We start from the raw sequence: 26,737 nt of genomic DNA, 5'->3' as shown, positions 1-26,737 counted from the left end.
ATATGACCCGACACGAAATTGACCCGTTAATATTATCAGGTAATATGAGTCGACCTGTTACTTGTTAAAGAAAATATATTTTAAATCAATAAATAATGAAAATCTAAAAAATGAAATTCGGTGAGTAGAATAAAATATAAACGACAATCGATGGTTAAATTTAAATCTAAGGTTTATGGATTATGGTGTCGAATTTTTGAGTTGTCCCCTTCACGAAAGTTGTAGAGCTTGTCATTACGCATGATTGTGTGTGTGTGTGTGTGTATTTTTCCTTTTTTTTTTTTTTTTTTACATTTTTCACACTCCTACAATAGTTATTATTAAATTTATGAAATTTCACTCATATAAAAATATTATTCATGAGATTTGGAGGATTTTAAAAATCTAAACGACTGGTGGATATACCACATGAGGGGTTTGTCATGCTCCTAGCGCGAAAGGGCTAGCACTCAAGGTAAGAGTGGGCTGACCACGCTTGAGAAAGCGTGTTCCTTGGGCTCAATGTTTGCTTTAGTAGGAGGAAGGGAAGATAGGTGATAGCAAGTCGGTGGTAGGCCGCTTGTTTAAGGAATGCCCAAATAGAGTCTACAGGGAGGGGGTTCGACATAAATGAGAATGGATACGGCACGAGAGACGATACGAACGAGTTGCCAAAGGTTCAATTTCTGATTCCTTTACAATGGTTAACTCAAGGGATTCGATTCTCTTTTACACTAGGTGAGGCCGAGATACGGACGAGTTGCCAAAGGTTCAATTTTTTATTCCTTTACAACGGTTAACTCAAGGGATTCAATTCTCTTTTACGCTAGTTAATCCATAATGAAAGCACAAGTGCTAAACAATTTGTCGCTAGCTCTACGAATGATGGTATAGGTTACATATTTTGTACGATATGCCACTACCCCTATCCAATATAGTAATGATAATGTTGTTTTGTGAAATGTATTATTCCATAGTTAAATATCCCTTTGGCATCTGGATTTCGGTGCCAAACTGACACAGGTGAACTTTCTTGGCAAGAACATATGCTAAACTTTTTGCTTTTACTATTTCACCCAAGAAAGCGCTCCAACCGAGTAATGTAAGACAACCTCTACCCAATGTAACCATCGTCTAAGCGTAGATGATGCAATCACAAGCATTTGCATATTTTTTTCACATTTTTCGCTCTTGTAAATTAATTATTATAATTTTTTTTTACTGTGTATTGTATTTTTTAACTATTTGATATTTTTTTTTATTTTTAATGTGTTTTTATAATTTTTAATCTTACTCTTTGCCTATAATATACTATAAAAATACATAAATAAATAAAACTTAAAATTTTAAAATATATATATATATATATATAATAATACAATAATACATATTTAACATACAATATGGCTTGTATTTTATAGTAAGTTTCTTTAGTAGTTTAAAAAATTAAAATCATCAAAATAATTTTTTTTTTTAATGTGTCGAAACTGGTTATTCGCGTGACACGTTCGTGTAAACTTGTTAAAGATCCATTATTAACGGGTTCTTATTATGCGACCTGATAATGACTTCGATTAATTATCATATTGACCCAAAATCCGTTATTTTGTATTATTTACATGTCGTGTTAACAGATCAGATGAAAAATTACCTGCCATAACCCCAGAGGCTTTTCTCTTTAACGAAGTTCTTTTCTATGAAAAAAATAAAAAAAAAGGTCTGTGAGTTTCCAAAAAAACAAAAAAAAAAGGGGTCGGTGAGAGACTCTGACACTTTCTATAGCAGCCCCTACCAACCCAACTAGCGTACAAATCCTTTCAAAATCTATACGCTCTCTCAAAGAAGTCAGAGTGCACCATTTTAAAGCACAACGTACAACCCTTCCAAGCACAAAGGCAAGCACACCTACCACCCTCGTCTCCATCTCCCCATCTCTTTTTCAAACTTCTGGTGGCAGAATTGGTTGGTGAATTGTTAGAGACCACAGAGAGAGAGAGTCCATCAATCCCTACCTACGACCATTCTCACCAAAACCCCAACTTTCCCTTCCGCCAAGCTCCCACAATTGTAGAGACACCAATTTAGACAACTCTCAAAAGTGATTTTTTGAGAGAGAGAGAGAGAGAGAGAGAGAGAGAGAGAGAGAGAGAGAGAGAGAGATGGCCCAAGTGAGCAAAATCTGCAGCAATGGAGCTCAAAGCATCAATCTTTTGCCCAATGTTTCCAAACCCCAAATGCCCAGATCATCAAATTTTCTCCCATTGAAGTCCCAGTTTCTGGGTTCCTCAAATTCTTTGAGTTTGAAGCTGAAAAATGGGTTTGTGGGCAGTTGGACCGTCGGTAAAGTCAGGGTCGATCCGCTTACAGTTGCAGCTTCAGTTGCCACAGCAGAGAAGCCGTCCACGGTTCCGGAGATTGTGCTGCAACCCATCCAAGAAATCTCGGGCACCATAAAGTTGCCGGGTTCCAAGTCGTTGTCGAATCGAATTCTGCTGATTGCTGCTCTCTCTGAGGTATGTAAAGATTGTTGCTTTGCAACTAATTGTGATACGATGATATAAAAATTTTGAGTTTTTGTTGTAGTAGTGTGATTAGTAGTGGTTGCTGAAAGTGAAAGGTTTGGGGGAAGAAATTGGAGAGATTTTTGTGGATTTGGGTTCGTGTGTTTGCTTTTCGATTTCGAGGACCCTGAGTGCTTTGGTATCTCAAATTTACTTGAGGAGATCGAATGATCGGGAATGTTTCGTTCACTAATTAGACATGGTTCTGTTTGGCTGATAAGAAATCTAAAAAGAAAATTCAGTTATTAGGGTGATGTTATCGAAGTTGCATTATTAGAGAGAATGAAGTATATTGCTCCTTAGAGTGATTGATGATACTTCTTATCACTTCATACATGTGTTTCAAGATTTCCTTATGTATTAAAGCATCCCGGTTAACATGATTGTTTTTTTTTTTTTTAATTTTTTTTTTTTATGGTATTGTCAGGGAACAACTGTTGTTGACAACTTGTTAGATAGTGAAGATATTCATTATATGCTTGGTGCGTTGAAAACCCTTGGGCTGAATGTTGAAGAGGACAAGGAAAACAGGCGAGCAGTCGTGGAGGGTTGTGGTGGTCGGTTTCCTTTGAGTAATGAATCCGTAGATGAAGTGCAACTATTCCTTGGAAATGCTGGAACAGCAATGCGGCCATTGACTGCTGCAGTTGTTGCTGCTGGTGGACATGCTAGGTTTGTCCTATTTCCATATTGACTAGAAGTGTGATTCCTTCCTCATTCTGCGGATTTTTTATTCTACCACATTCTGCATTACCCAACTTGGTGATGTTAAATGATTTTAGTAACCTTGAATATGCTAGTACAGACTGATATTGTATTTTAAAAGGTTTTCCTATAATATTGATTCTGTTTCAGGTATGTACTTGATGGGGTGCCCCGAATGAGGGAAAGACCAATCGGAGACTTAGTTGATGGTCTTAAGCAGCTTGGTGTGGATGCTGATTGTTTTCTTGGAACAAACTGCCCTCCCGTCCGTGTGATTGGAAAGGGAGGCCTTCCAGGGGGGAAGGTGTGGTTTGCATTGTCTTGTACATTTATGGTTGTTCTGTAATGCCTGCAGTTTTGATGCACTTAATCAATTCAATCCACACTTTATCTGTTGTTTTCAGGTGAAGCTCTCTGGATCAATTAGTAGTCAGTACTTGACTGCTTTGCTCATGGCAGCTCCTTTGGCCCTTCAAGATGTTGAAATAGAGATTATTGATAAACTAATTTCCATTCCGTATGTGGAAATGACTTTGAAGTTGATGGAACGCTTTGGGGTCTCAGTGGAACACAGTGATAGTTGGGATCGGTTTTTGATCCGAGGAGGTCAAAAGTACAAGTATGTTTTATTCAATGTATTGCTGAACCACTATGTGATATATGATTGCATTGTGTAACAAAATGAAAAATGTATCTATCAGGTCTCCTGGAAATGCTTTTGTTGAAGGCGATGCTTCAAGTGCTAGTTACTTTCTAGCTGGTGCTGCTGTCACTGGTGGGACTGTCACTGTTGAAGGCTGTGGGACAAGCAGTTTACAGGTAATTTCTGGGACCAATATCTTTTCTTATTCTGTTCACTTCCCAGTGTATGAATGATAGATTTCCAGATTGATGGGCCAACCTATTTCCTGATCGTAATTACACATTTACAACCATCGCTTGGATGGTTTTTGAAAAAGAGTTATCACTTCAAGAAAATATGACATCTTACAACCTTTTTGGTTTCTCTTAATCAAGGGAGATGTAAAGTTTGCTGAAGTTCTTGAAAAGATGGGTGCTAAAGTTACGTGGACAGCGAATTCTGTCACAGTTACAGGACCTCAACGACTTTCTTCTGGAGGAAAACACTTGAAAGCTGTTGACGTCAACATGAACAAAATGCCAGATGTTGCCATGACTCTTGCTGTAGTTGCTCTTTTTGCTGATGGACCAACTGCCATAAGAGATGGTATGGTCTAGTCTTTTTCCTGTGAATGGCTTGTGCTCACTATTTTCGTTGTTAGTAGACAATAAAGGAAAAGGGTGGGTGGAGTCCGCATAGGTGTTTAGAACTGGTAAATAGACAAGTAACAAATCAATCTCGTGGTTAATGGATCCATGCTAAAAATCTTTTTCTTAACAGTTAGAAGTGAGGATGAATATTTTCCGGGTTGAGGCCTTTGCTGATACATATATCATTGAAGATTAATCTTTTTGCGTATCTGAGCAGAATGCTTATGGTTTTAAAGTAGTTCATATTATTAAAAAATAACATGTGAAAACAATCACAAAGGCCTGCTTTGACTTCTTGAGTTCTTATCATCAGTGGCAAGTTGGAGAGTGAAGGAGACAGAAAGGATGATCGCCATATGCACTGAACTAAGAAAGGTTCGTTTTAGTTGGCTGCCCTCACACTTGATATTCCCACACCTTCATATGCTTATTACTTCTCTAACATTTTTCGGACCTAAATTTCAGCTGGGAGCAACTGTTGAAGAGGGACCAGATTACTGCATAATCACACCGCCAGAAAAATTAAACGTGACAGCAATAGACACGTATGATGACCACCGAATGGCCATGGCTTTCTCTCTTGCTGCCTGTGGAGACGTTCCAGTTACTATCAAGGATCCCGGTTGTACCAGAAAAACATTCCCCGATTACTTCGAAGTCCTCAGGAAGTTTACCAAGCATTGAACAGCGGTTATAAGATATATTTATCTGTAGATAGGGAGAGAGAGGGATCGTCCTTGTGCCTCTACAGCCAAAGCAGTGCAGATGGAAGCCACACTTGTTTCAGTTTCTCTTTATTCCCCCGTAATTTTGGATGATTTGTATTTGCAAGTTGAGCTTGTTATTGTTTCTAATATTTGTGATCCGATTCTACTCAATAATAGTGATTCATGATTTGGTTCGTGGATCTTCTTTTGTACCTCTCTTTGGGACAAACTCGATGTCAAGAAATGCATACATTGCTAGGTTTGTTAAGTATTTGGTTCAAAGAATTTGCATCACTTGTAAATTTGGGATGCAGTTCTGCTGTTTCCGTTCAAGAGTCTTTCTTTACATAATGCAGTGTCTGCATTTCTTAATCTGAACATTTCGAAATTGAACAACATTCATGGCTGTTCGGTCATCGCTTCCGCCCTTCTTATTTTGTTGCGAGACTGTGACACTATATTGCTGTATCAGATGTACACTTCATTACCTTTTCTGTCACAGAGAGAGAGAGAGAGAGAGAGAGAGAGAGAGAGAGATGGCCAAATCCTTGTTAACAGGTTGGTAGATGGTTGGATGGTTCGTTCGGTTAGAGCTTCAGCTTGCACAGCAGAGAAGCCATCAACAGTGACAGATAGTGTTGCAGCCCACCAGAGAAATCTCGGGCACCATAAAGATTGTGGCGGTTTAATTAGCTGATTTTAGTTAATTTTTAGGGTTGCAAGTTTAAATTCATTTTTTGTTTGTATAATTATTCCATTAGCACCTTTCTTTGAATCCGTATGAGGTAAAATGTCTTCCAATTAGAAGACACAGATACGTAACATTGAGTGGTATGAAAAATTAATGTTTTAAGATTGAAAATATAATATTTGTGGAAATCAAATCTAATGGCTAAAACACTTGACACTGAGTGTTACGTAGCATTAAAAGACTCGACACTGAGTGCTACATAACATTAAACCACTCGACCTGTAGTTGTCAACCATTTCTTTCTTGATGACAACTTAAAAGGAGGCTGAACTAGAAGGGATACAAGGTAAACCAGTATCTTGAGTGTTTTGGCATCTGAAATTACTTAGGGATCAAGTAATTGGACAGAAGACGATATTATCCTGGTAGACATAACTATTGTTGTATAGTTCAGGGACCAACTTGTTGACAACTTGCTAGATAGTGATGATATTCATTATATGATTGGTGCACTGAAAATCATTGGGATAAATGTGGAAGAAGATAAGGCACACAAACGAGCCTTCGTGGAGGGTTGTGGTGGTCGGTTTCCCTCAGGGAATGAATCAAGAGATTGAGTTCAAGTGTTGGAACTGCTGGAACAGCAATTGGTCATTGACTGCTGTACTTGGAAACACAAACTGGAAAAGAAAAAAAGCAGTCATCACCCACCTTTGATGATCGAAAAGAAGGCAGCATATATCCAAACACCACCAATTTGGATCTTCTTGTACCCTGCAAATCGTGCTCAAGCACCAACACTTCAAGCATGCGTTTTCTCTAATCTCAATCTGCTTTCCCTGCATATTTTTTTTTCTTTACCGTTTTTTTATATCCGGTTTTATAATTCACTAGAGACTTTGGATGTTAAACATATTTCAGGCATGTACTTGATAGGGTGCCCCGAATGAGGGAGAGGCCAATTGGAGATATGGTCGCTGGTCTTAAGCAGCTTGGTGCGGATGTTGATTGTTTTCTCGGAACAAACTGCCCTCCTGTCCGCGTGATTGGAAAGGGAGGCCTTCCAGGGGGAAAGGTGTGGTTTGCTCGTCTTTTATATTAATGGTTGTTGTTTAACTGGTAAGTTTTTGATCAAATGCGATGTAAAACCATAAAAATAAAAATAAAAATTTGCTGCCTTGCATGCCAAAGTCCTGATTTTCCTATCCGAATCCACTCCTATTTTGGCCTGCAGCCGCGATGAGATTCATCAGTTTAATTCAAATTTTATTATATATTGTTTTCAGGTGAAGCTCTCTGGGTCAGTTAGTAGCGTATACTTGACTTCTTTGCTTATGGCGTCTCCTTTGGCTCTTGGAGACATCGAAATTGACATAGTCGATAGACTCGTTTCTAGTCCTTTTGTGGAGATGACTTTGAAAGTGATGGAACACTTTGGTGTCACAGTGCAACATAGCAATATTTTAGATTGATTTTTCGTCCAAGGAGGTCAAAAGTACAAAGTATGTTTTATTTAGCCGAACCGCTGTGAGAAATATTGTTTTACTGTGCGTAACAAAATGAAAAGAATACATCAGGTCTCCTGGAAATGCTTTTGTCGAAGGTGATGCTTCGAGTGCAAGTTACTTCCTAGCTGGTGCTGCTGTCACCAGAGGAACTGTCACAGTTGAGGGCTGTGGTGTTTTGCACACACCAATATATTTTTGTTTAATTCAGCGCATGCATAAAACAAATTTCAGATTGAACATATTTAGTAGTTTTCGGACAATTTATTTCCAAATTCGTAGTTACAAGTATCTATTAGACGATTTGTGAAAATAGTTGTGAATTATGCATACAAAATTCAAGTAATCTTTACAATTATTTCGGTCATTTTACTAATCAAGGGAGATGCATAGTTTGCAGAAGTTCTTGAAAAATGGGTGCTAAAGTTACCTCGGCGACAATCATCCAGAAGAAAACACTTGAAAGCTATTGATGTCAACATGAACAAAATACCAGATGTTGCCATAACTCTCTCTGCAGTTTCTCTTTTCGCCGAAGGACCAACTACCATAAGAGATGGTATGGTCTGGTCCAAGTATTTTTTTTTACAAAGACATGAACCGTGAACGTAATGCACCTAGGTTTAAGCCCTTATTGATGTTATATGACTAAACTGTTAATATTTTGATTACCAGAACAAAGCATCGCAATTTTTCAAAATTCTGCATGTTTCGGAATTTCCATGTGAAAAATGTCCCTAGAAGGTCTGCCTTGATTTGTTGAGTTTGTATTCTTCAGTGGCAAGCTGGAGAGTGAAGGAAACAGAAGGGATGACTGCCATTTGCACACAACTTAGAAAGGCTAGGGTCTTATCTAATGACTTTCGTTGTACTTGATATTCCTAAACCTTTTCTCTAACATTTTCGGACGTAAAAATTTCAGCTGGAGCAGCGGTTGAAGAAGGATCAGATTACTGCATGATCATACCGCCGGAAAAACTAAATGCGACATGAATGAACATGTACAACGACCACAGACTGGCCATTCTCTCTTGCTGCCTGTGGAGATGTTCCGGTTACCTTCAAGGATCCCGGGTACCAGTAAAACATTCCCTGGTTGCTTTCAAGTCCTTGGGAAGTTTACCAAGCATTGGACAAAGCAATGCAGATGTAATTTTGGATGCTTACATTTTTCAAGTAGAGCACATTAATTAGTTTTTCTAAGATTGTGATCTTATTCTACTCGATATTATTGGATTAGCAAGTGGTTCTTGGATCTGCTGACCCTTTTTTATTTTTTATACAAGTTGACATTAGGGGAAAGCAGACTTTTTTGTTCAATTCTTGAGTGTATGATGAATGATCTTAACTAGTTGAGTTACAAGTTTTTTACAATCTTCAAACTACTCTTTCTTTCTTGTATTTGACTTCCGAACGTATGGATGAATATTCTTGACAAGTTGAGCTACTAGCTCTTTACAATTTGCAAACCACCATTTCTTTCCTTTTATAAAAAGGTAACTGGAAAAGTGAATCCTGTGTTTGATTATCGAGCACATAATTGAATGCTCTTAACCAGTTTAGTTATAAGCTTCTCACAATTTACGAATTATCATTTTTTTTAATACAGGTGCCGAACAAAATCTCGTATTGACTTTCGAGCGTATAAATAAATGTTTTTAACCAGTTAAGATACACGTTGGTTATGGATTTGTAAACCCTTTCTCTGGTCTACCTTTACATATGATAAATGACGGATCAGGATCGTCTCCTGAGTAAAGGGTGAGGATCCTCCTAACCAAGTTCATCAGACCGTTGAAATTTTATCTAATGGCTACAATTATTATAATTTTTAGAAGAACCTTCTGTTTGTAGTCGTTAGATAAAATTTCAACGGCTTGATGGGTTTGATCAAAAGTATCTTCATCTTTTGCTCATGAGGGGATCCTGGTCCATAAATGGCATCAGATTTGTCTTGGGGCAAACTCTAAACCGACAGTCCACCCAAAAGCACATTTTGTAAGGCCGTGCATGGTACATAGGTTTGTAGGAGCACCGTCCAGGATCCACATATCCACTAAATTACGAGGGTGTATCATTCAACTACAAGTTGGGGCGGGGTAGATTTAATCACGTGTCCGTGTCCGTGTCCGTGTCTGTCCAGCTAGCTGCTTAGATTAAATTGCAGGGCATGGAGCACGATGCCAGCTTATTAAACAAAAAGGACTAACAAGACGTGTTCCTCTGTCTTCTTTTGCATCAGTTTCACATGGAGACGGTGGTGATTGTCAGATGCGGCAAATCAATCTACTGAATTGTTAACGGTTATTTGTTAAAATCCGTTTGATTTGATATTATCATAATATAAATGTAAAGGTAATGAAGATGATGGTATAAAATGATATCAAACTAAATAAGTCTTAATAAGTATTTATTAACAATTTAATAAGTTAATTTACCATGATGACCGAGTAATTATTTCACGTTTTTCAATAAAGAAGAGATTCTCTCCGGATCTCTTCCATCAAGGTTACCGGATCAAGTGATTCAGACCTTTAAAATTTCATTCAACGGTTCACCTGTTTTGATCCCTTAAAAGCTATAATAATTTTTTACTATTTGAAGAAATTTTAAAAATCCAGATCATATGATTCAGTGAGCTTGGTAGAAGAGATCCGGAGAGAATCACTTTCTCTTTTCAATAATGCACACTGAATCCTGAGGATCAAAAGTACTTCAATTTGCAGTGCTCTTGGCATATTTTGGTTGTTGTGCTACGATTTATGATCGACTCATTCGCATCTTGTATTACATATTCTTCTTGGTTATATGATGCGACGTGAGATTGATGACAATAGTACTTCGGGTTTACGGATTATTTTACGATTTTAGTGGTTTTGAGTTGCTTGGACTTGACTAATTTTACGATTTAAGTGTTGATATTATATCAAACTTGATCACATGTGCAATTTTATAGGTGTGGAGGGTTTTACAAAAGACCTCGATTCATTTAGTAGTTATTCAACAGTCTTCCGATGTGCAATTTTAACTTCATGAATTTGTCCGATGTGAGGCATATGCTTCAACAGTTTTCCATTTTGAACTTCTTGTTTTTCGTATCCGGTTAGACCTGATGAATGATTTAACGTTGAACTTTATCCAATGAAGTTATTTCTTTTGATAAAAAAAAATTGCTCGGAATTATTGTGTAAATGGTGTATGGATAAGTAGCGAGGGGTTTATTGAGAAAAAATTGAATGATGCTTTGACATAACACTTGTTAAAGAACTTAGGTGAATCACAAGTAGAAACTTTTAACACGTAATAAATTTCAACTCGACAATGTATGTTGCTCATGTTGTCACGTGACATAGAAGTTTTCACCTAAAAGTTCTTCTCAAGATTTTATTCTTTACATAAGGGCTAACAAAGGTATAAAGAAAAGAAGGGAAAAATGTTATTCCCTAGTAGCAAATAGCAATAGCCAAGAAAAAAGGCAGATAAAAAGGGGTTGGAAATGGTTGTTATCTTTTCAAAATGTAAGAGTATTTATGCAATCTATTATCATAATTAAAGAGTATATTGTTGTAGGGAAGGTGGGGCACAAATATAGGTGTGATTTCTTCACCATCACTATTCCTACATTTTGAGTTGAGATTGTTATCAACCCACATGATACATGCTAGCCTTGGCATGCCATAAATTGCACTATAAGATACAATAATACTTCTTGGAAAGATGCTTTTGCCTTCATTTCAAGTAAGTCCTTTCATTACTAGTAGTAGTCACATTTTACTCTCTCTCCTTGCATTTTCTCTTCCTACAAGTCAAAAAAAAAAAAAAATTTCGAGCAAATCGCAGTATCTTATGCACACAAAAACAACTCGTTATAAGCACAAAAGAAAAGGATTGTGCACTGAAACTATCAGGGACGGATGGAAATAGGAACCAGGAACCAAGGTAGTCTCAGGATCACCCGAGTTTGGAAAACATACACGTTTCGGTCTTCCGAGGACCCTCTAAATGTTATATTGAAGTTTTTTTGTATTTTTATAAAAACTTGTTGAGAATTTTGAAATTATATTAACACCTCTTGAAATTTAATATTGATTTCCCAAAACTCCGTTTGTTAAAATTTCATCCAAAAATGTATCATATCATAGAAAGTTATTGACATGATAATTTTACCCTTAGAGGTAATGACACAGCCTACTAAATATTTGATATAATACATACTAGCTTTTGAAACTGTATCTTGGATCCCCTTCTGAAACTGTAATGTGTCTTCAAAAGAATGTGTTCGTTTAAGTAAGAGCAAAGTATACTTCGAACAATGTGGCATAAAAATGAAAATGATAAACCTATGACGAGGCTGAAATACGCATCTACCATAATATGTATCATTTGTGTCTATTTCACTTCTCAGTTTTCACACGATGTAAGTCCGTCTGTCATGATAACGATACGGATAGAAAAGCTTATTTGCCACATCAATGTGCAATTGCATATAAATGCGTTGAACAATCACACATGACAATCACAAGCTGCTTAAGATCGAATTTTAAGCTCGCCTACCACAAAATCGAAAATTTAAATAAATATGTAAAACAATGTTTTTTTTTTCTTTTAACAATTGATATCATCTACACTAAGAACAGGGAGTGGGTTTAGTCTCACAATGAACTAGCAATAATATGGTTCAAATTCGTCTTTGACAATAATCGAATATAAGACATCTCACTTACAAGTGAAGAAAAATATCAATAAACCGTAGTACTAAGTGACTGTAGAAAAATGCTTTGAAATACAAATTACAATCATTATGTATTTATATGACCCAACACAATTATGATAAACTAAATAATCCAAGGAAAAAAGACATTAAAATTAAAACATTGGACAAGGTTGTAGAGGAACATTAAAATTGAAATATTGGACCACTCTCCCTTTGAAATTCTTTAATTTGTTAGTTTTATTATTTTTGTTTATTTTTGTAATATGTTAATAGAAGATAGATAGAGACATGATCTATTTATTTTTTTTGTTACAAGTGACCACTGGCCACATTGGCACATTACATGTACCAATTGCTTTCACTCTTAGGACAAATTTTGGTACGTGATGTGATGTAAATGACGTGTGACATGTTGATTTAACTACAATTTTACTCAAATTATAATATATAGAACAAATTTTAGGCTTACAACTCTCTGTGTTTGAAGTTTCATAATTAGTAATTGTATAAATTATATAGTTTGGGTGAACTTTGTAATATCTAGGCAAGAATATGACATAGTGTTAGGAAACTTACGATTTCATTGAAAATTTAGTCCGATGGAATCAATATGAAGAATTGTAGAGAAACTCCCATGGTTGATTCAATTATTGTAGTGATTGATTGCAGATTAGTCTATGTAATTGTTACCATAACTCTCCCTTTTATGAGAAAATTGCAATTTCTCATCCCAAATTTTGCATATTTTAAGCGAAATTTCACACTATTTTTTTTTTTGTCGTCATATTATTGTTTAATTTTGTCGTTAAGACATTGTGAGATGTCGAGTGCAATAAAAATAATTTTATTTTTTTTTGCTTTTCGGGGCTAGAGCATCTCCTCAATTGAAGATGCAAATTGCCTTGGAATGGCATTTCACATTTTTTGTTGGTGGGAAAGCTCTCTAGCGGGAGATATTTTTCAATTTTCCTCAAACACGGGTGATACATCGCGTAAGATGATTAAAAGAAGAGTTGATGACTATTTGGAATGTTAATAATAATCTTGAAGAAAAACATACAGGATAATAGGTGATTAAAAGTACGTGAGGCGCGGTGAAAACACTACACTAGACATATGAATAATGATCCATGCAGGGTCATTCAATTTATTAGCAAAAGCAACCATGTGGATACAGGGTCATATCAATCCATCACATTACACAAGCACGGTCTTTACACAGATTACATTTCTTTTTAACAAATTAATTAGCACTTTTTGGTGCACATGCATGTACGGGTGAGGAGACTACATTTACCTCTGGTGAATTGCTCCTTTCTACAGGTGTGTTTACAGTTGTTAGACGAAAAGCACAACCCCTTGAATAGTGTGCTCGGAAACTCACATATCTTTCCCTCAACTGCCTTGCTTGATTCAGTCCTTGCCTCAACACCCATTGGCCCCATCTCTAAAGATCAAATTTTTTTTGTTGAATAAGATGCTTTAATCGAAACATCACAAAAAATTAATTATTAAAAAGAGGTATAATTACCGGTAGCGGCCAAAAGCAGGACAAGAACGAAGGCGGCTGAAATAAGACGCATTGAACGCTCCATTTGAATCTGTGTGTATGTGAGTGTGTGCTTGATCTGTGTGTTTTTGTGTGTGTGCTTGTGTATGATAAGAGAGATCTCAGACGCTGATGCAAAGAACAATAACCATGCAAAGCTTATTATATAGGGATCTAGTGCATATTAATGAGAATTAGTCTCCGTAAAGCGAGGGAGCTCCATGCCCAAAATATAAAGTTGAAATTTCCAACTTAAGAGACACCATAAACCAAATTCCTATTTTTGTTGACCGAGTTCTCCGCCATACATTTTCTATGCATATTAAGGTTTCTTTTTCAAGCACATTTAATTTTTGCTTTTAAAAGAATATTTAAGTTTTAAGCACATTTGACTTATTATTCATATTTTATATGTAAATGAAGCGGCATGTATATATATCTCACATAAAATACCATAGTTCTTATAACAATATATAACTGCGTTAAGATATTGTGAGATGTCGAGTGCAATAAAATTGTTTTTAATTAATTCTATTCAAATCTAGAAAATAAACATAGGCGTCAAAGGAAAAAAAATTGTAGATAAATCACTTCTATTTCAATAAAGAGAAACTAAAAAACCGTTCATAAAAAAAAAAAATTAAAAAAAAAAACCGTTTATTTCAAAAAAGAAAAGAGAAACTGAAAGCCAGTTTTTTTTTTTTCTTTTGGTTTATTTTGCATTTAGGAGCTAAGAACATCTCCAATGAAAGATGTAAATTGCTTTGGAATGGGCATTTTGCATTTTTTGTTGGTCGGAAAGCTCTCTAGTGGGAGAGATATTTTAGTGTACCCAAAATACGAAGTGGTACACTACGTGTCACTATACAACTGGTGAGATACTTGGGTTAAAAAATTAACAACTTAAAAAATAAAACTCCCTCCACTTATAAAATGATACATGGTGTATCACTCGTGTTCTTGATACAACGAAAATTTTCTCTTATAATGGGAGAGATGGTAAACACCCATCTTGATTGGAAGATGTAAATAAAAATTCATATCTCTTTTGGAGGTGGATTCTGCCAAATGAGACCAAATTTGCGTATCTCCCGGTAGAGTTTGACAAATGTAAAAAGGAAATGTAAGTATAACTTTTACATTTGCATCTTTGATGCCTTAAGGTTCCGTTTGGTGGGCTAGATAGGATAGGTTGTGGCTAATTAAAATGGACTTGAGTTTAGTCCGTTCTTTGTTGTGTCAAAATGTGAGATGGACAACTACTTAGTACTACGATATAGTGATATTCTTCTTCACTTTTAAGTGAAAGGTCTTAGGTTCGATTATTGCCAAATGCGACCTTAAACCACATTATTACTAACTGATTGTGAGGCTAAGCATCCCCTCTCTCTTACTCGAGATAATATTGTTTGTTTAAAAAAAAAAAAAACCGTGAGATGAACATGATTGGACATGATAGATTATGAATTCACAATAGAATAGATTACATAATCCATCCTTATACATAGATTACAAGTCTATAATAATCCTACCCTAGCCCTAGCTAAGGCGCAATGCCATCCAGCACAACAACCGGACCCTAAAAACCTGTTTATAATTAACCTCAATGAGTCAAAATCCCAAGTGAGCAAAACGAGAGTAAAAAATGTCATCCACACCATCTCCAATCCAAATATAGAGACAACTCCCACACAAAAATGTGCCCCCACCCCCCACACAAAAATGGGGGCAAAAATTTAGAGGTGTTCCTATCCAATCAAATGTTAAACTTCCACCTTCAAATTTGGGTAAACCACCTTTCTCCTTCCTCCATTAAACTAATCTCTGAATTTTGACAGCCTAAAAACAAACAAACGAACAAACTAAAAAACCTTAATGTTTGAAATTTCTTTCTTTTGATTCAAAACAACAAACAATCTCTGAATTGTTTGCAAAAATGAAGCCCCAAAACAATCAACTGAAAAATAAAACCAAAACAAGCTATCTTTGCAGGAAACCACCATCAGATTAACCGATTTTAATTAAATTTATACACTTGTTTTGTCTTGTTTGATCTCCATTAAATATTGTAGTTCTTTGTCATCTGTTCTCTATCTCTCTCTCTCCTCCTCTCTTTCTCTCTCTAAACAGGGATTAAACAAAAATCATTAAACCCAAATCAGAATCTTTGAACTTTGTTTTTTACTCTTTCTGCATAAAAGAAGAGAAACTGCTGCCACCGCCACCAACCCATCTCTCCAAGAAACCAGAAATTCCTCCTTTACCAAATCACAACATGGAAAGGAGCTGAAAGGAGCTTACTTTTTCTTATCTGCAACCGCCGCCGCCGCCATATTCAGAAGAAATCTCGACGACCCGAGTTCGTCAAACCCTGAAGAGGACCCGAATCCCAAGCTTCCCGGCCGAAATTCAGTAATCCGAGACCTGGGTTTTGCTCGCATTCGCCATTGAAGATGACCCATCTCGACAACAGTCCGCCGACGCCCGGAAAGTTCAAGATGGACAAGTCGCCGTACATTCACCGCCTCCGTTGGCACGGCTCGCTCTCCAAGCTCACGTTCTGGTCCTTCGTCTTCCTCGGCATGATCTTGATCTTCTTCTTCCGCTCGCCGTCCTCTAATTCTCTGCCATCCGATCCCTCCCGCCGCTCTCTCAGAACCTACAACTGGGGCGGACCCGCCTGGGAAAAACGGGTTAGGTCATCCGCCAGAGTCCGTTCCCGCCACGGAATCTCGGTCCTCGTCACTGGCGCGGCGGGCTTTGTCGGGACTCACGTGTCGGCGGCGCTCAAACGCCGCGGAGACGGGGTCCTTGGTCTGGATTGCTTCAATGACTACTACGACCCTTCGTTGAAGAGGGCTCGGCAAGCGCTTTTGGAGCGGAGTGGGGTGTTCATTGTGGAAGGCGACATAAACGACGTCACTTTGCTGAGCAAGCTCTTCGAGGTGGTGGCGTTCACCCATGTGATGCATTTGGCCGCCCAAGCCGGTGTGAGGTATGCCATGGAAAACCCAGGCTCGTATGTTCATAGTAATATAGCTGGTCTTGTTAATCTTCTTGAAGTTTGTAAAAATGCAAATCCACAACCTGCAATTGTTTGGGCAAGTTCTAGTTCTGTTTATGGTTTGAATACTAAGGTACCCTTTTCGGAAAGAGACCGGACTGACCAGCCGGCTAGTCTCTATGCCGCTACCAAGAAAGCCGGTGAGGAAATTGCGCACACTTACAACCATATCTATGGCCTTTCCCTTACCGGGTTGCGGTTCTTTACTGTTTATGGCCCCTGGGGAAGGCCTGATATGGCATACTTCTTTTTCACGAGGGATATATTGAAGGGGAAAACCATTCCAATCTTTGAGGCGGCTAATCATGGAACCGTTGCGAGGGATTTTACCTACATTGATGATATTGTGAAGGGATGCTTGGCGTCATTGGATACCGCTGAGAAGAGTACTGGGAGTGGGGGAAAGAAGAAGGGGCCTGCCCAATTGCGGGTTTTCAATTTGGGGAACACATCGCCTGTGCCAGTTACGGATCTTGTGACCATTTTGGAGAGGCTTTTGAAGGTAAAGGCTAAGAGAAATATAATGAAGTTGCCGCGTAATGGGGATGTTCAGTTTACGCATGCAAACATCAGTTCGGCTCAGAGGGAACTTGGGTATAAGCCCACAATAGATCTGCAGACAGGGCTGAAGAAATTTGTTCGGTGGTACCTCAGTTACTACTCTGGTGGGAAGAAGGCTTCTGGATGATAAAATTCTTTTGATTGTGTGATGGACCCCTTTGAATTCTTGTTCATTATAATTCATATGATTGTTTTTAACATTTCTGTCATTGCCCCTGTATCGTTTTTCCATATATCATAATGATGTAATGCCATATGAGGAGGAACCTTGTGAACTACGGTGAAGAAGTTTTGTGGCTAGGGGACATTGTTTTCTAAGCACTCGCATGCTGTATTGAGCGAAAACGAGGACCATCTCTTTTTTTTTTTCTTTTTCTTGGAATGTAATTGTTGGAGCTACGGCGTTGTAGAATTCATGACTGATAGAATATATGCTAATTGGTGAATGTGTATTATTGCCATGCAATCAATAAAATACCACAGGATAGTTTGGTTCCTTACTACTATATGAAGTGAATCACAGTTTGTTTTTGTGTAAAACTTATTAGTATTTCGTAAAATTCATTGTGTAGAATTGATATCCGTCAAATTCTTCTGCTGCAGTTTTATGGTTAATTTTGCAGCTCCCTGCCATCTGACCTTTTAGAACCAGCTTAAGTATGTCACGCAGCTCAACCGCAAGACTAACCCTGCATGCCGTTTTGTTGCTTAGAGTCAATGACTGATCATTCTTGCAGATCAGGTTTGCTCTTCAGTTTTCTTTTACTTTCCGGTTTATTTTGTCATTAATACACATGACAAGTGAGGTGCTCGAGTTATATGTTCTGCCGGGCTTTACATTCCATGTTTGAATCTTCAAGGAATGAATGAAAAATCATAACACAAATTTTTGTATGAATCTCTCTAGCATTTTGTTCTCTCCCCATTTAGGGTCCTTATTAACTGTTTGGTTTTCTTCTTTTGTTGAAAGATGATGAATATAGAAGTACTTAATAAAGCGGAAACTGAAAAACTTGTAGACATGTATTCATATATCTTCCTTTTGTTGTCAATTTCTGTTGTTACAGACTTTACCTGTCCGCTTTTTGCTCCTTCCTCCGATTTTGAAAGACCTGTTTGTCTTTATACGTATATTAAAACTTAAAACTATCACAAGTAACTCTTTCATCTTTTATGACACATTTCCTTGTGCATGATATAGTTTTGGAACACTGTAGATTGTCTTTGTTTAGTAAGTGAATTATGACAAAGATGACGATTTCATAAGTAGAATTTATTCCGGTATGCAGGTAGCGTAAGTAAAGATTTATAGCATTTGCATAAGTAGAATGTATAACAGCAGTGCTCTGGCAGAAACTAGTTGATTTGCTTTTCATGACAATTCATTTATTTCCTGTAATCATTCTCATTCCCTGCCACATTAAGTTCTACACGAAGGCAAGAATACTCTTGGCTCGTTGTTAAACTTTCTTTGAATGCTTGGGGAAGAATGCATTCTATTATAAACTATTAGTTTGTGTCTTGGCTAATAAGTTGCAGGAACATTGAATCGTTGAGATTATTTTGCAAGAAGTTCGAGAAAGGTAATATTCTTTTCTCAGATATCTGGCACGTTATGTTATATACACTGTTAATCGGAGCACACATTCAACAAGAAACTGTAAGTCATAGTCTAGATTGACAGTACGGCAACATAACATACGTTAGGTAAGAAAAAAATCATCAACCTTTGGCGGAGCATGCAGAAAGGAAAAAGTGGGAAAGCGTTAAGCATACAGTTGTCTTCGGTCTTGTCCCGGATCATTTGACAAGTAGAACGGAACAAGCTGGGAAAGCTTCAAAGTGTAAGGAGTTTTCTTCTATGCCGATTCGACGTATGTTTTATTTGTGGTGTTAGTTTGTTTTGCATCTTAGACGTTTATTGCCTGTCATTATGTGTTCTTTGGAGAGGGGCCGTCCTCTTTAACAATTAAATTATTTGATGTGCCTCAATATTGGCTTCCTATTTGGACACTTCTGAGAAATTGTGTTTGGCGTGTGTGCCTGATTTAACTTGTCATACATGTGTCGTAGACGGTATTGAATAATTGATTGTTAGGAATAATGTTCTAAAAATTCCTGCCTAGGCGCGAAGCGGCTGGTCATTGCCACGATTAATCCCTAAGCGTTTGAAAACTAAAAAATGGCGTCTAGACCTACTTAGGCGTTTTCTTAGCCCACCTAGGTGCCCGACTAGACTGCCTAGATCCATCTAGGCACTTGTTTAAGTTGTGATTCTCACTTAGGCCCATGCCTGCCTAAGCGTTAGGTTCCAACCCACCGCCCGACTAGCGTCTAACGTCTTTTAGAACCATGGTTAGGAGACATACAATACTTAAGACGACTGCCGTTAACATAATTCCTGGCATGGCATTAGTCTGTTTTTCAATTTATTCAAAACCAAAAGAAGCCTAGTAATTTCGTGTCCTTTTTCCTGTGGTATGAATTATCAAAACCAGATTGAACTGTACAATCGATTTTCTCATCAACCAAACAGAATGTCTCTCTGTTTCCTAAAAAAAGAAAGGAAAACTAATGAAAAGGGCTTGAAAATTTTGAGTTTTAACGATAAGGACAAAATAAAGGGTAAAGTGAATAGTACCAGAATTGACTTTTTAGTGTAAAAATGTAGTTTTTCATTAAAGTAAACAGTACCGTGGGCTTTTCGTTAAAACTCCCAAAAAAAAAAGGGGAGATAAATGATATCATTGTTTGTTTGTTGACAATGGTCTTGCCAAACTGAACTTTGATTTTTCTCACCATGGAAATCACAAGAGAACAAATTAGCCGTCTCAATATAGTAATATTATTTTGGGAAAATTGGCACGTTCACTTCTGGTTCAAGATTGCGAGTTAGTGACTCGCTTCTACTCACTCAACTCAAACCTATATCTTCTACTTTCAAACCTATACGGTGCTTGGAACTTATCCTCTATTTCTTTCTTTAATATACATTATTCTAGTATGTTAGTGTAGTAGTGAGTGTGAGTAAAATAATGAGTAAGAGTATGCTAGATTCAGAATTTGAAACCTGTTAATAATAAATAAAAAATTACAGCACGAAAGGATACTAAAAATCAACCAAACCAACACGTGAGCTTGAAAATTACAGTCAAACCAATTAAAAAAAAAAAGCTCCAATTGATTGTTAGTTAAAAATTATTTCAATGAACCTAACCAGGCTACTACAAAACAAAAGCAAATGGCAGACTTGCTGATGATGAATGAGTAATCCCACATCGACGAGGAACTGGACTAATCCTCAGAAGAAAGGCGTATAAAAGCAGACCCTTTCCGTATGGACAAAGCACGCAGCTGCACGGTGAGTACAAAACGAATTATTCCATCACCTTTTACTAAAGAATGCCGTGTGTTCGCCACATTAAGCACAGCTTACGCCAATTTTTTTTATAGGGATTTCTCGTACAAGAGAAGCCATACGATCTCAGTTCAACGCTATGGTTCTCTTTCACAAGTTTTCGATTCTATCTGCACTATGAAATAATGAAAGTGCCAAATGTCTTCTTTTTGTTTAACGAATTTAGTGACGTGGATGCTAGAAACACCTTTAATTTTTCTTATAAGGACTACATAAAATAAAGCTTCTTGATATTGACGAGACTTGTTGGAAACATTTAGTTAGTTAGCAATTTGGTTTATTTTTATGTTACGCTATTTTTCATATGTTATGCACGAGCGATTTGTAGTGGGATGGATAAGGGTTATGATTCTTTTTCTATTAGGGTCATAACCCTTAGGTTTTTATAATATTCGTCTCGCGACACATTAGAATTAAGTATGATAAGTTGTAATCTTTTTGAGTTATGTATAGGATGTAGCCTTTTTGAAATTTTGTAGCGTTGTTCTTTATTTTTGTCTATAACTAAGATTTAGAGTTGCAATTTCTAATCAAAGAAGGAATTTCGCATTCAAAATCAAGTATTTAGCGATAAATTGTAGCAAAGTGAAATATTACTTCATTATGATATGGTCTTTGCCCGGCCAACTTTATGTAAAATAATTAAGAAAAGAGTAAATATTACAATTTAGGCGAATGATGTGACTAGTACAAGGGTCGCGTTGAGGGTGTGCAAAGGGTGCACTAACACAGAGCCCCTAATTTACGAGAGTTTCCCAAAACAATTTCATCCGCCCCTATATATTACATTGAGAATTAACTTGGCTTCTCAATGAATTAAGATGAGTTCCTCCTTAATTCACTATGTAGCTAATTCACGGAACTTCATGCTTATGATCAAAACCGTTCACATTATAAATCATTGTGAATATCATCTCTGCAAAAAAATCAATTAAATATGAAATCGTTTGATCATTGAATTGTATTAAAACAGATAGACGGATTCGTTGAATAAATTACGAACCGTCTATCTATTTGCTACAATTAATTGACTAAACAACCTTAGTTTTAATTGATTTTTTTTTTTTTTTTTTTTTTTTTGTAGAGATGATATTTACATAGAAATTTATAACATGAACGGTTTCGGTTAGAATCTTGAAGTCATGTGATTCTTCATCCTTCAACTTGGCTAGTAGTAATGATATGGCTGTTGAACTTAATGCCCTTTAGCATGTGATGTGATTAAATGGAGAAATGCGACTACCTCAAATCTCAACTTTAAACGTCATTAGTTAGCAAGCAAATCCCAACATACAAAACAGTCCCTGCGAGAATGCGCCTACAAAAGAAGAGATCGTCGAAATTTGCAAACCAAGCAGCCGGGTGGTGAGTACAGAATGAACTTTTCTTTCACTTTTTACTAAAGAATACCGTGTGCACACCACATTAAGTGGCATGTGCCAATTTTTTCGAGGGTTTTCTCTCACAAAAGAAGCCCTACAATTTGGTACAACATAATGGTTCTCTTTGCGAAAGCTTAACTACATTCTGGCAACTTTGCAATTTACACATTAACTACATTTGGTAACTTGGGTTGATTTGGTATTGCTGTGCTTTGAAAAAAAACTGATTCTGCTGTGCTGTGAGAATAAGCGGCTGTGAAATAAAGCAGCAGGGTGTTTTGTAAACTTTTTTGTAAAAGTGCTTTTGAAAAAAAAAAAAAACCGTATTATAGTGTTTGGTAAACTTTTATGTAAAACAGATGAGAAAAAAAGCCGATTTTTCAAAGCTGGGTTTTGCAGCTTCTTGTTTTTGGCTTTTTTTCACCCAAAACTGTGAAAAAAAGCTGAAGCTGAATGTTTACCAAACACAAAAACAACTCCCAGCTTTTTTTGATACCAGCTTTTTTCAGAATCACCTCAGTACCAAACCAGGTCTTAGATTCCTCACCTAAAACAACCATTGAATGGGTCGAAAAGGGAAAGGAAAACTCGAATGCTCGTGCCTCTCTGGATCCATGTTCAAAGAGGTGCCTGCCTTCTGTGAGGCCGTAATTCTATTTCCTCGAAGTACTTGACTGTAACAACGTTGTTGAAACCTACAGTCAAGATCATCTTGTTGTCTACGATGTACATAACTTCATCCCCTCCGTAATGAATGTTAAACAAAAAAGAACCTAACAAAGTAGGCTTAAACAAGTCCTGTGTGTTTCTTGCACTAACATGATATAGAAGTGATAATCCGCACTGCAAGCTTCTAAGAGAGTAGATGTGATTCTTCCACTAAATTCTTCATCTGAAAGGCTATCTATCCAAACAGTAGAGACGGGTAAAGTAGATTCTATTTCCTTTTGATTCCATTCGGATGAGCAACTTGGAGTAACTCAAAGAGATTCTCTGCATACTCCTTTTCTTGTACACCAAGCGATGCAGGTTTGACATCCGCAAGAATCAAAGAAGCACTGAGATGAGATGAGGTATATGGAGCCTCCAATTTAAACTGATTCATGATCCTGACCAACAACTTCATTTGAAGCACTAAAAAACTTTATGAATGTAGGGGAAAAAAAAAAAAAAAAGAATATGATCGGGACTACAGAAGGATATGGGAACCAGGTTTAAAGCACGTTGTGTAGAAAAATTCTGCTCATATATTACCTTAATATGATGATAAAATCACAATTGAAATCCAGGAACGGTTCACTGGTTTACTATTTCTGCATATGGAAGCAGAAATCTGTGACATCCTCCAAATCATAAGCAGCATCTCTAATCTCTGCAACCCAAATGCGAATTGTTTCCTCGTCTTGTTGTCTTGCATCTGCATCTCTTCGGGATCCCCGCATTAACTAGAGTTGAGTTTGAGCAATCTTCAGTTTATCTCTGATTCCACACGAGAATCTCCCGTCCTGAATGATAAATCCTCCTAGGATTTGCACCGCATAGGACACGACGCCTCAACCATATCTCTCTATGCCAAAATGTAAACAACTCAAAACGATCGAGTTTCCTTTTTCCTTTTCTCTTCCTTCTACTCGACATTATTGGAATCACACTCAAAACCCCAATGAGGATAAAAACTAAAAGTGAAACGAAACCTAAAAGTTGAGATAAAAACCGCTAAGATCATTACTCATACTCATAACATATGCTTGTTTACTTGCACTTGGTTGATCGTGCGCTTATGTCTAAAACTAAGTTGTCTTTTTTTCTCGATCAAGATTACTTGAAGCTTGATGATCTTAATGTAATTGGCTACTGTTGTCTCCAATTAGATTACACTTTAAGTATGTTTAGTGGTAATGTTTTGAAAGTTGTACTTGAGTCAAGTTTTCTTTCTGAATTGCAAGCAAAACTTCGACAAACTCCTTTCAATTCGTCATGATATCCAGTCTTTGAACTAGAAAGTCATCAAACTGCTTAGTCACCTTGTCTATCTTGGCCTCCAAACCATTGAAATGGCTCAACCAAGAAAGCCACGGGATATATAGTCCCCGATATTGATTATTCCCAGTAACTCTACATACTTCCCCAAAAGCTCCTTAAACGTCCTCCCACCTTCTCCACCATTGCACTTCCTCTCAAAAGCCGTTCGACATACCACATCATTAGTAAGTCTAATAAACATTTCGCTTAAATTCAAAACTGATTACGACGATTGCTTCATGTTGCTGACCATAGATTTTGTTTCCTCTTCTCTCACAGAACGAAAAGACACATATGCTTTTAATATTCCTCAATTACTCACCATAAGGAGCAATGCAACCCCGGTGCAGTTGTATTTAGTAGTTTCTTTACGATGGTGGACTTTGGTCGACCAGAAAATGTGAGGTCATGGATTTTCATGATCTCATGGGCAACCTAGCTGAAGAGACAACAAGGATGGGGACACTTCCAAAGTGTAGAAGCATGAGAGGGCCATGACGTTGAAATAAAGCTTGAAACGAGCGATAAGGGTACAACCCTAGTTGGTGCAAGTTTCCGATGATAGGGAGCTTGGGTGGAGAAGGCGGTGACGGGGTTTTGTTTGTGGATGTGGCGGAGGAATAATCCACATGTATAGAAGGATGAGTTAAATAGCCAGCAGTGTGAAGGCCAAAGGCTGCAGAGAGGAGGAGGTTACATTCACCAGCGTCTATCTAGGAAAAGAAAATGTGTGGTACGTGTGTGCTTCGTTTGTGTGTATATTTGTAAGTTTTCAAATTGGTGATTGCTACACATGACAAGCTAAAACCTAATATCTTGGTCTAAAATAATAATGATATGGCTGTTAGTCTTGATGTCCTTTAGCATGTGATGTGATTATATGTAAATGGAGAAATGTGAAAACGTCATTAATTAGCAAGGAATCCCACATCGGAGGATTTAAAACAGTCTCTGCGAGAATGCGCCTACAAGAGGAGAGAATGTCAACTATGGCAACCACGCAGCCACGCGGTGAACACAAAGCGAACTATTCTTTCGCCTTTTACTAAAGAATACCGTGTGTGCACCGCCTTCAGTGGCATACGCCAATTTTTTCAAGGGATTTCTCTTACAAGAGAAGCCCTACAAATTTCAGTTACTTAAAGTTTTATGTTCGGGAACGTTCCTTGCAGATTACCAATGAAGTTCAATATGCAAACACTACCTTTTCTTTTGCCGGATAATATGTTTAGAAGAGATTCATGGCTTGTTTGATTTGTTTTTGGAGGTTGGACAATCAAATTCTAACGTTGTTCTGCTCCAAAATTTAGGGTTAGGTTTCGTTTTTAGTTTTTGCTTTTCAATTTTGTGCTTGAGATACGAGGCAAATGATGTGGGAGAGCAGGGCCAAGCTAGAACGTTAGTTCACCGGGGCACAATTAAGTAGATGAGGATGCAGAACTCTATCCTCATTGCATCCAACAATAGTGTGCACAATGCCAAAATAAAAATTCCAGTTTTTCGATGAGACACTTTGTCGAGCACTTAGCCAACCCATACCATTGTATGCTTAAAGTACATCCCTGCTCTTTAATATTCTTTTATTTGTGTCTTTATGTCAATATTGTTATAGTTAATAAAATAACATGTATAAATTTATAAGACGATTGGGAGGAGAGATGATTAATGGGCCTTCATTAACTTTAAGCTTTTTTCAGAAACAGTGTCGTGAGTTGCAATAACCAACTCTAATATCCACTTCTGGTGGTCTTGGACGAGAATCGAGTTATAAGGTGCATTGAAGAGATGTCGATGTTGTTTAGCTTTTGGTGGTGGTTTTGTCTGCACCTCTCCCACCATGTGTCATTCACTCATTTTCATACCTCATTTCCTTTGCGTCCCCTCTATCTATAAAACTAAAAATAAAATAAAAAAATGAAATCGTAATCAAGGACATTCAAATACTTATTGGTCATGAAAATAGTTTTTAGTGCTTTTTGGATAAATATTTTATGGTGAAGCACATCTTCATGAAACACTTTCAAGTGTTTTTCATGAAGCGTATTTTTGAGAAAATTTTTAACATGCTACTAATAAAAGTACTTGTCACAAAATGTCTATAGCCAGAAGTGCTTCTTGCATAATCCATTCCAAATGTGCCTTTATTGGAGTCAATTGTCACCTATTATTTGCTCTGTCGAAACCTTGTTCTTCATCTTCAGTGTTGTTTTGATGTCCACCTATTTACACTTCAAATGAGAACCTTCAAATGTTTAAAGGGTTATCCTGAAATGTTAGTGTGCTATTAAGGTATTGGATAATTGAAGATCCAGTAAAATTTGAAATCATTAGATCTAAAGGGAACGTTAGTAATGGGATTTTGAGGTAAAGCCAAATGGGCAACACTTTGTTGTTGTTTCTCAAAATCCCACATGGAACAGAAGCAAAACCATCACGATGGGAACTGCTATAAAAATAGAGGAAATGGAAAATTTAGTATCCATGCAGCCATACGGTGAGCACAGAGCGAACTATTCTTTCGCCTTTTACTAAAGAATACCGTGTGCTCGCCTCAAATAATGGCATACACTAATTTTTGGAGGAGTTTCTCTTCACAGGGAAGCCCCT

General features: G+C 37.2%; 2 protein-coding genes, 3 non-coding genes and 2 pseudogenes across 6 annotated transcripts; all 7 read left to right on the top strand.

The window, feature by feature from the left end:
- Positions 1–2,113: 2,113 nt before the first annotated feature.
- LOC137747672 (3-phosphoshikimate 1-carboxyvinyltransferase 2-like) lies at positions 2,114–5,492 on the top strand. Of its 2 annotated transcripts, XM_068487828.1 has the most exons (8): positions 2,114–2,492; positions 2,968–3,212; positions 3,396–3,549; positions 3,650–3,864; positions 3,947–4,064; positions 4,263–4,473; positions 4,831–4,892; positions 4,983–5,492. In XM_068487828.1, the coding sequence occupies exons 1-8, from the start codon at positions 2,139–2,141 to the stop codon at positions 5,199–5,201; spliced, it is 1,578 nt and encodes a 525-aa protein (XP_068343929.1). In that variant the 5' UTR covers positions 2,114–2,138; the 3' UTR covers positions 5,202–5,492. The 2 variants fall into 2 exon arrangements, with proteins under 2 accessions (XP_068343929.1, XP_068343928.1); XM_068487827.1 differs by having other exon boundaries at positions 4,831–5,492.
- A 306-nt stretch (positions 5,493–5,798) lies between these two features.
- On the top strand, positions 5,799–8,683 carry LOC137747910 (3-phosphoshikimate 1-carboxyvinyltransferase 2-like; annotated as a pseudogene).
- A 6,876-nt stretch (positions 8,684–15,559) lies between these two features.
- Positions 15,560–17,805, top strand: LOC137747413 (UDP-glucuronate 4-epimerase 3-like). The gene has a single exon (XM_068487517.1). The coding sequence runs from the start codon at positions 16,137–16,139 to the stop codon at positions 17,433–17,435; it is 1,299 nt and encodes a 432-aa protein (XP_068343618.1). The 5' UTR covers positions 15,560–16,136; the 3' UTR covers positions 17,436–17,805.
- Positions 17,806–20,659: 2,854 nt separating this feature from the next.
- Positions 20,660–20,783, top strand: LOC137749089 (U5 spliceosomal RNA; annotated as a pseudogene).
- A 1,298-nt stretch (positions 20,784–22,081) lies between these two features.
- Positions 22,082–22,199, top strand: LOC137749086 (U5 spliceosomal RNA). Its single transcript, XR_011070162.1, has one exon. It is a non-coding gene; the product is annotated as a U5 spliceosomal RNA (small nuclear RNA).
- A 2,933-nt stretch (positions 22,200–25,132) lies between these two features.
- Positions 25,133–25,251, top strand: LOC137749080 (U5 spliceosomal RNA). Its single transcript, XR_011070156.1, has one exon. It is a non-coding gene; the product is annotated as a U5 spliceosomal RNA (small nuclear RNA).
- A 1,364-nt stretch (positions 25,252–26,615) lies between these two features.
- Positions 26,616–26,732, top strand: LOC137749082 (U5 spliceosomal RNA). The gene has a single exon (XR_011070158.1). It is a non-coding gene; the product is annotated as a U5 spliceosomal RNA (small nuclear RNA).
- Positions 26,733–26,737: the final 5 nt, after the last annotated feature.

Source organism: Pyrus communis, chromosome 10 (assembly GCF_963583255.1).
Source record: "Pyrus communis chromosome 10, drPyrComm1.1, whole genome shotgun sequence".
Lineage (NCBI taxonomy): Eukaryota > Viridiplantae > Streptophyta > Magnoliopsida > Rosales > Rosaceae > Pyrus > Pyrus communis.
Note: the sequence above shows the minus strand (reverse complement) of the source record. Positions and strands in the feature narration are given on the sequence as shown.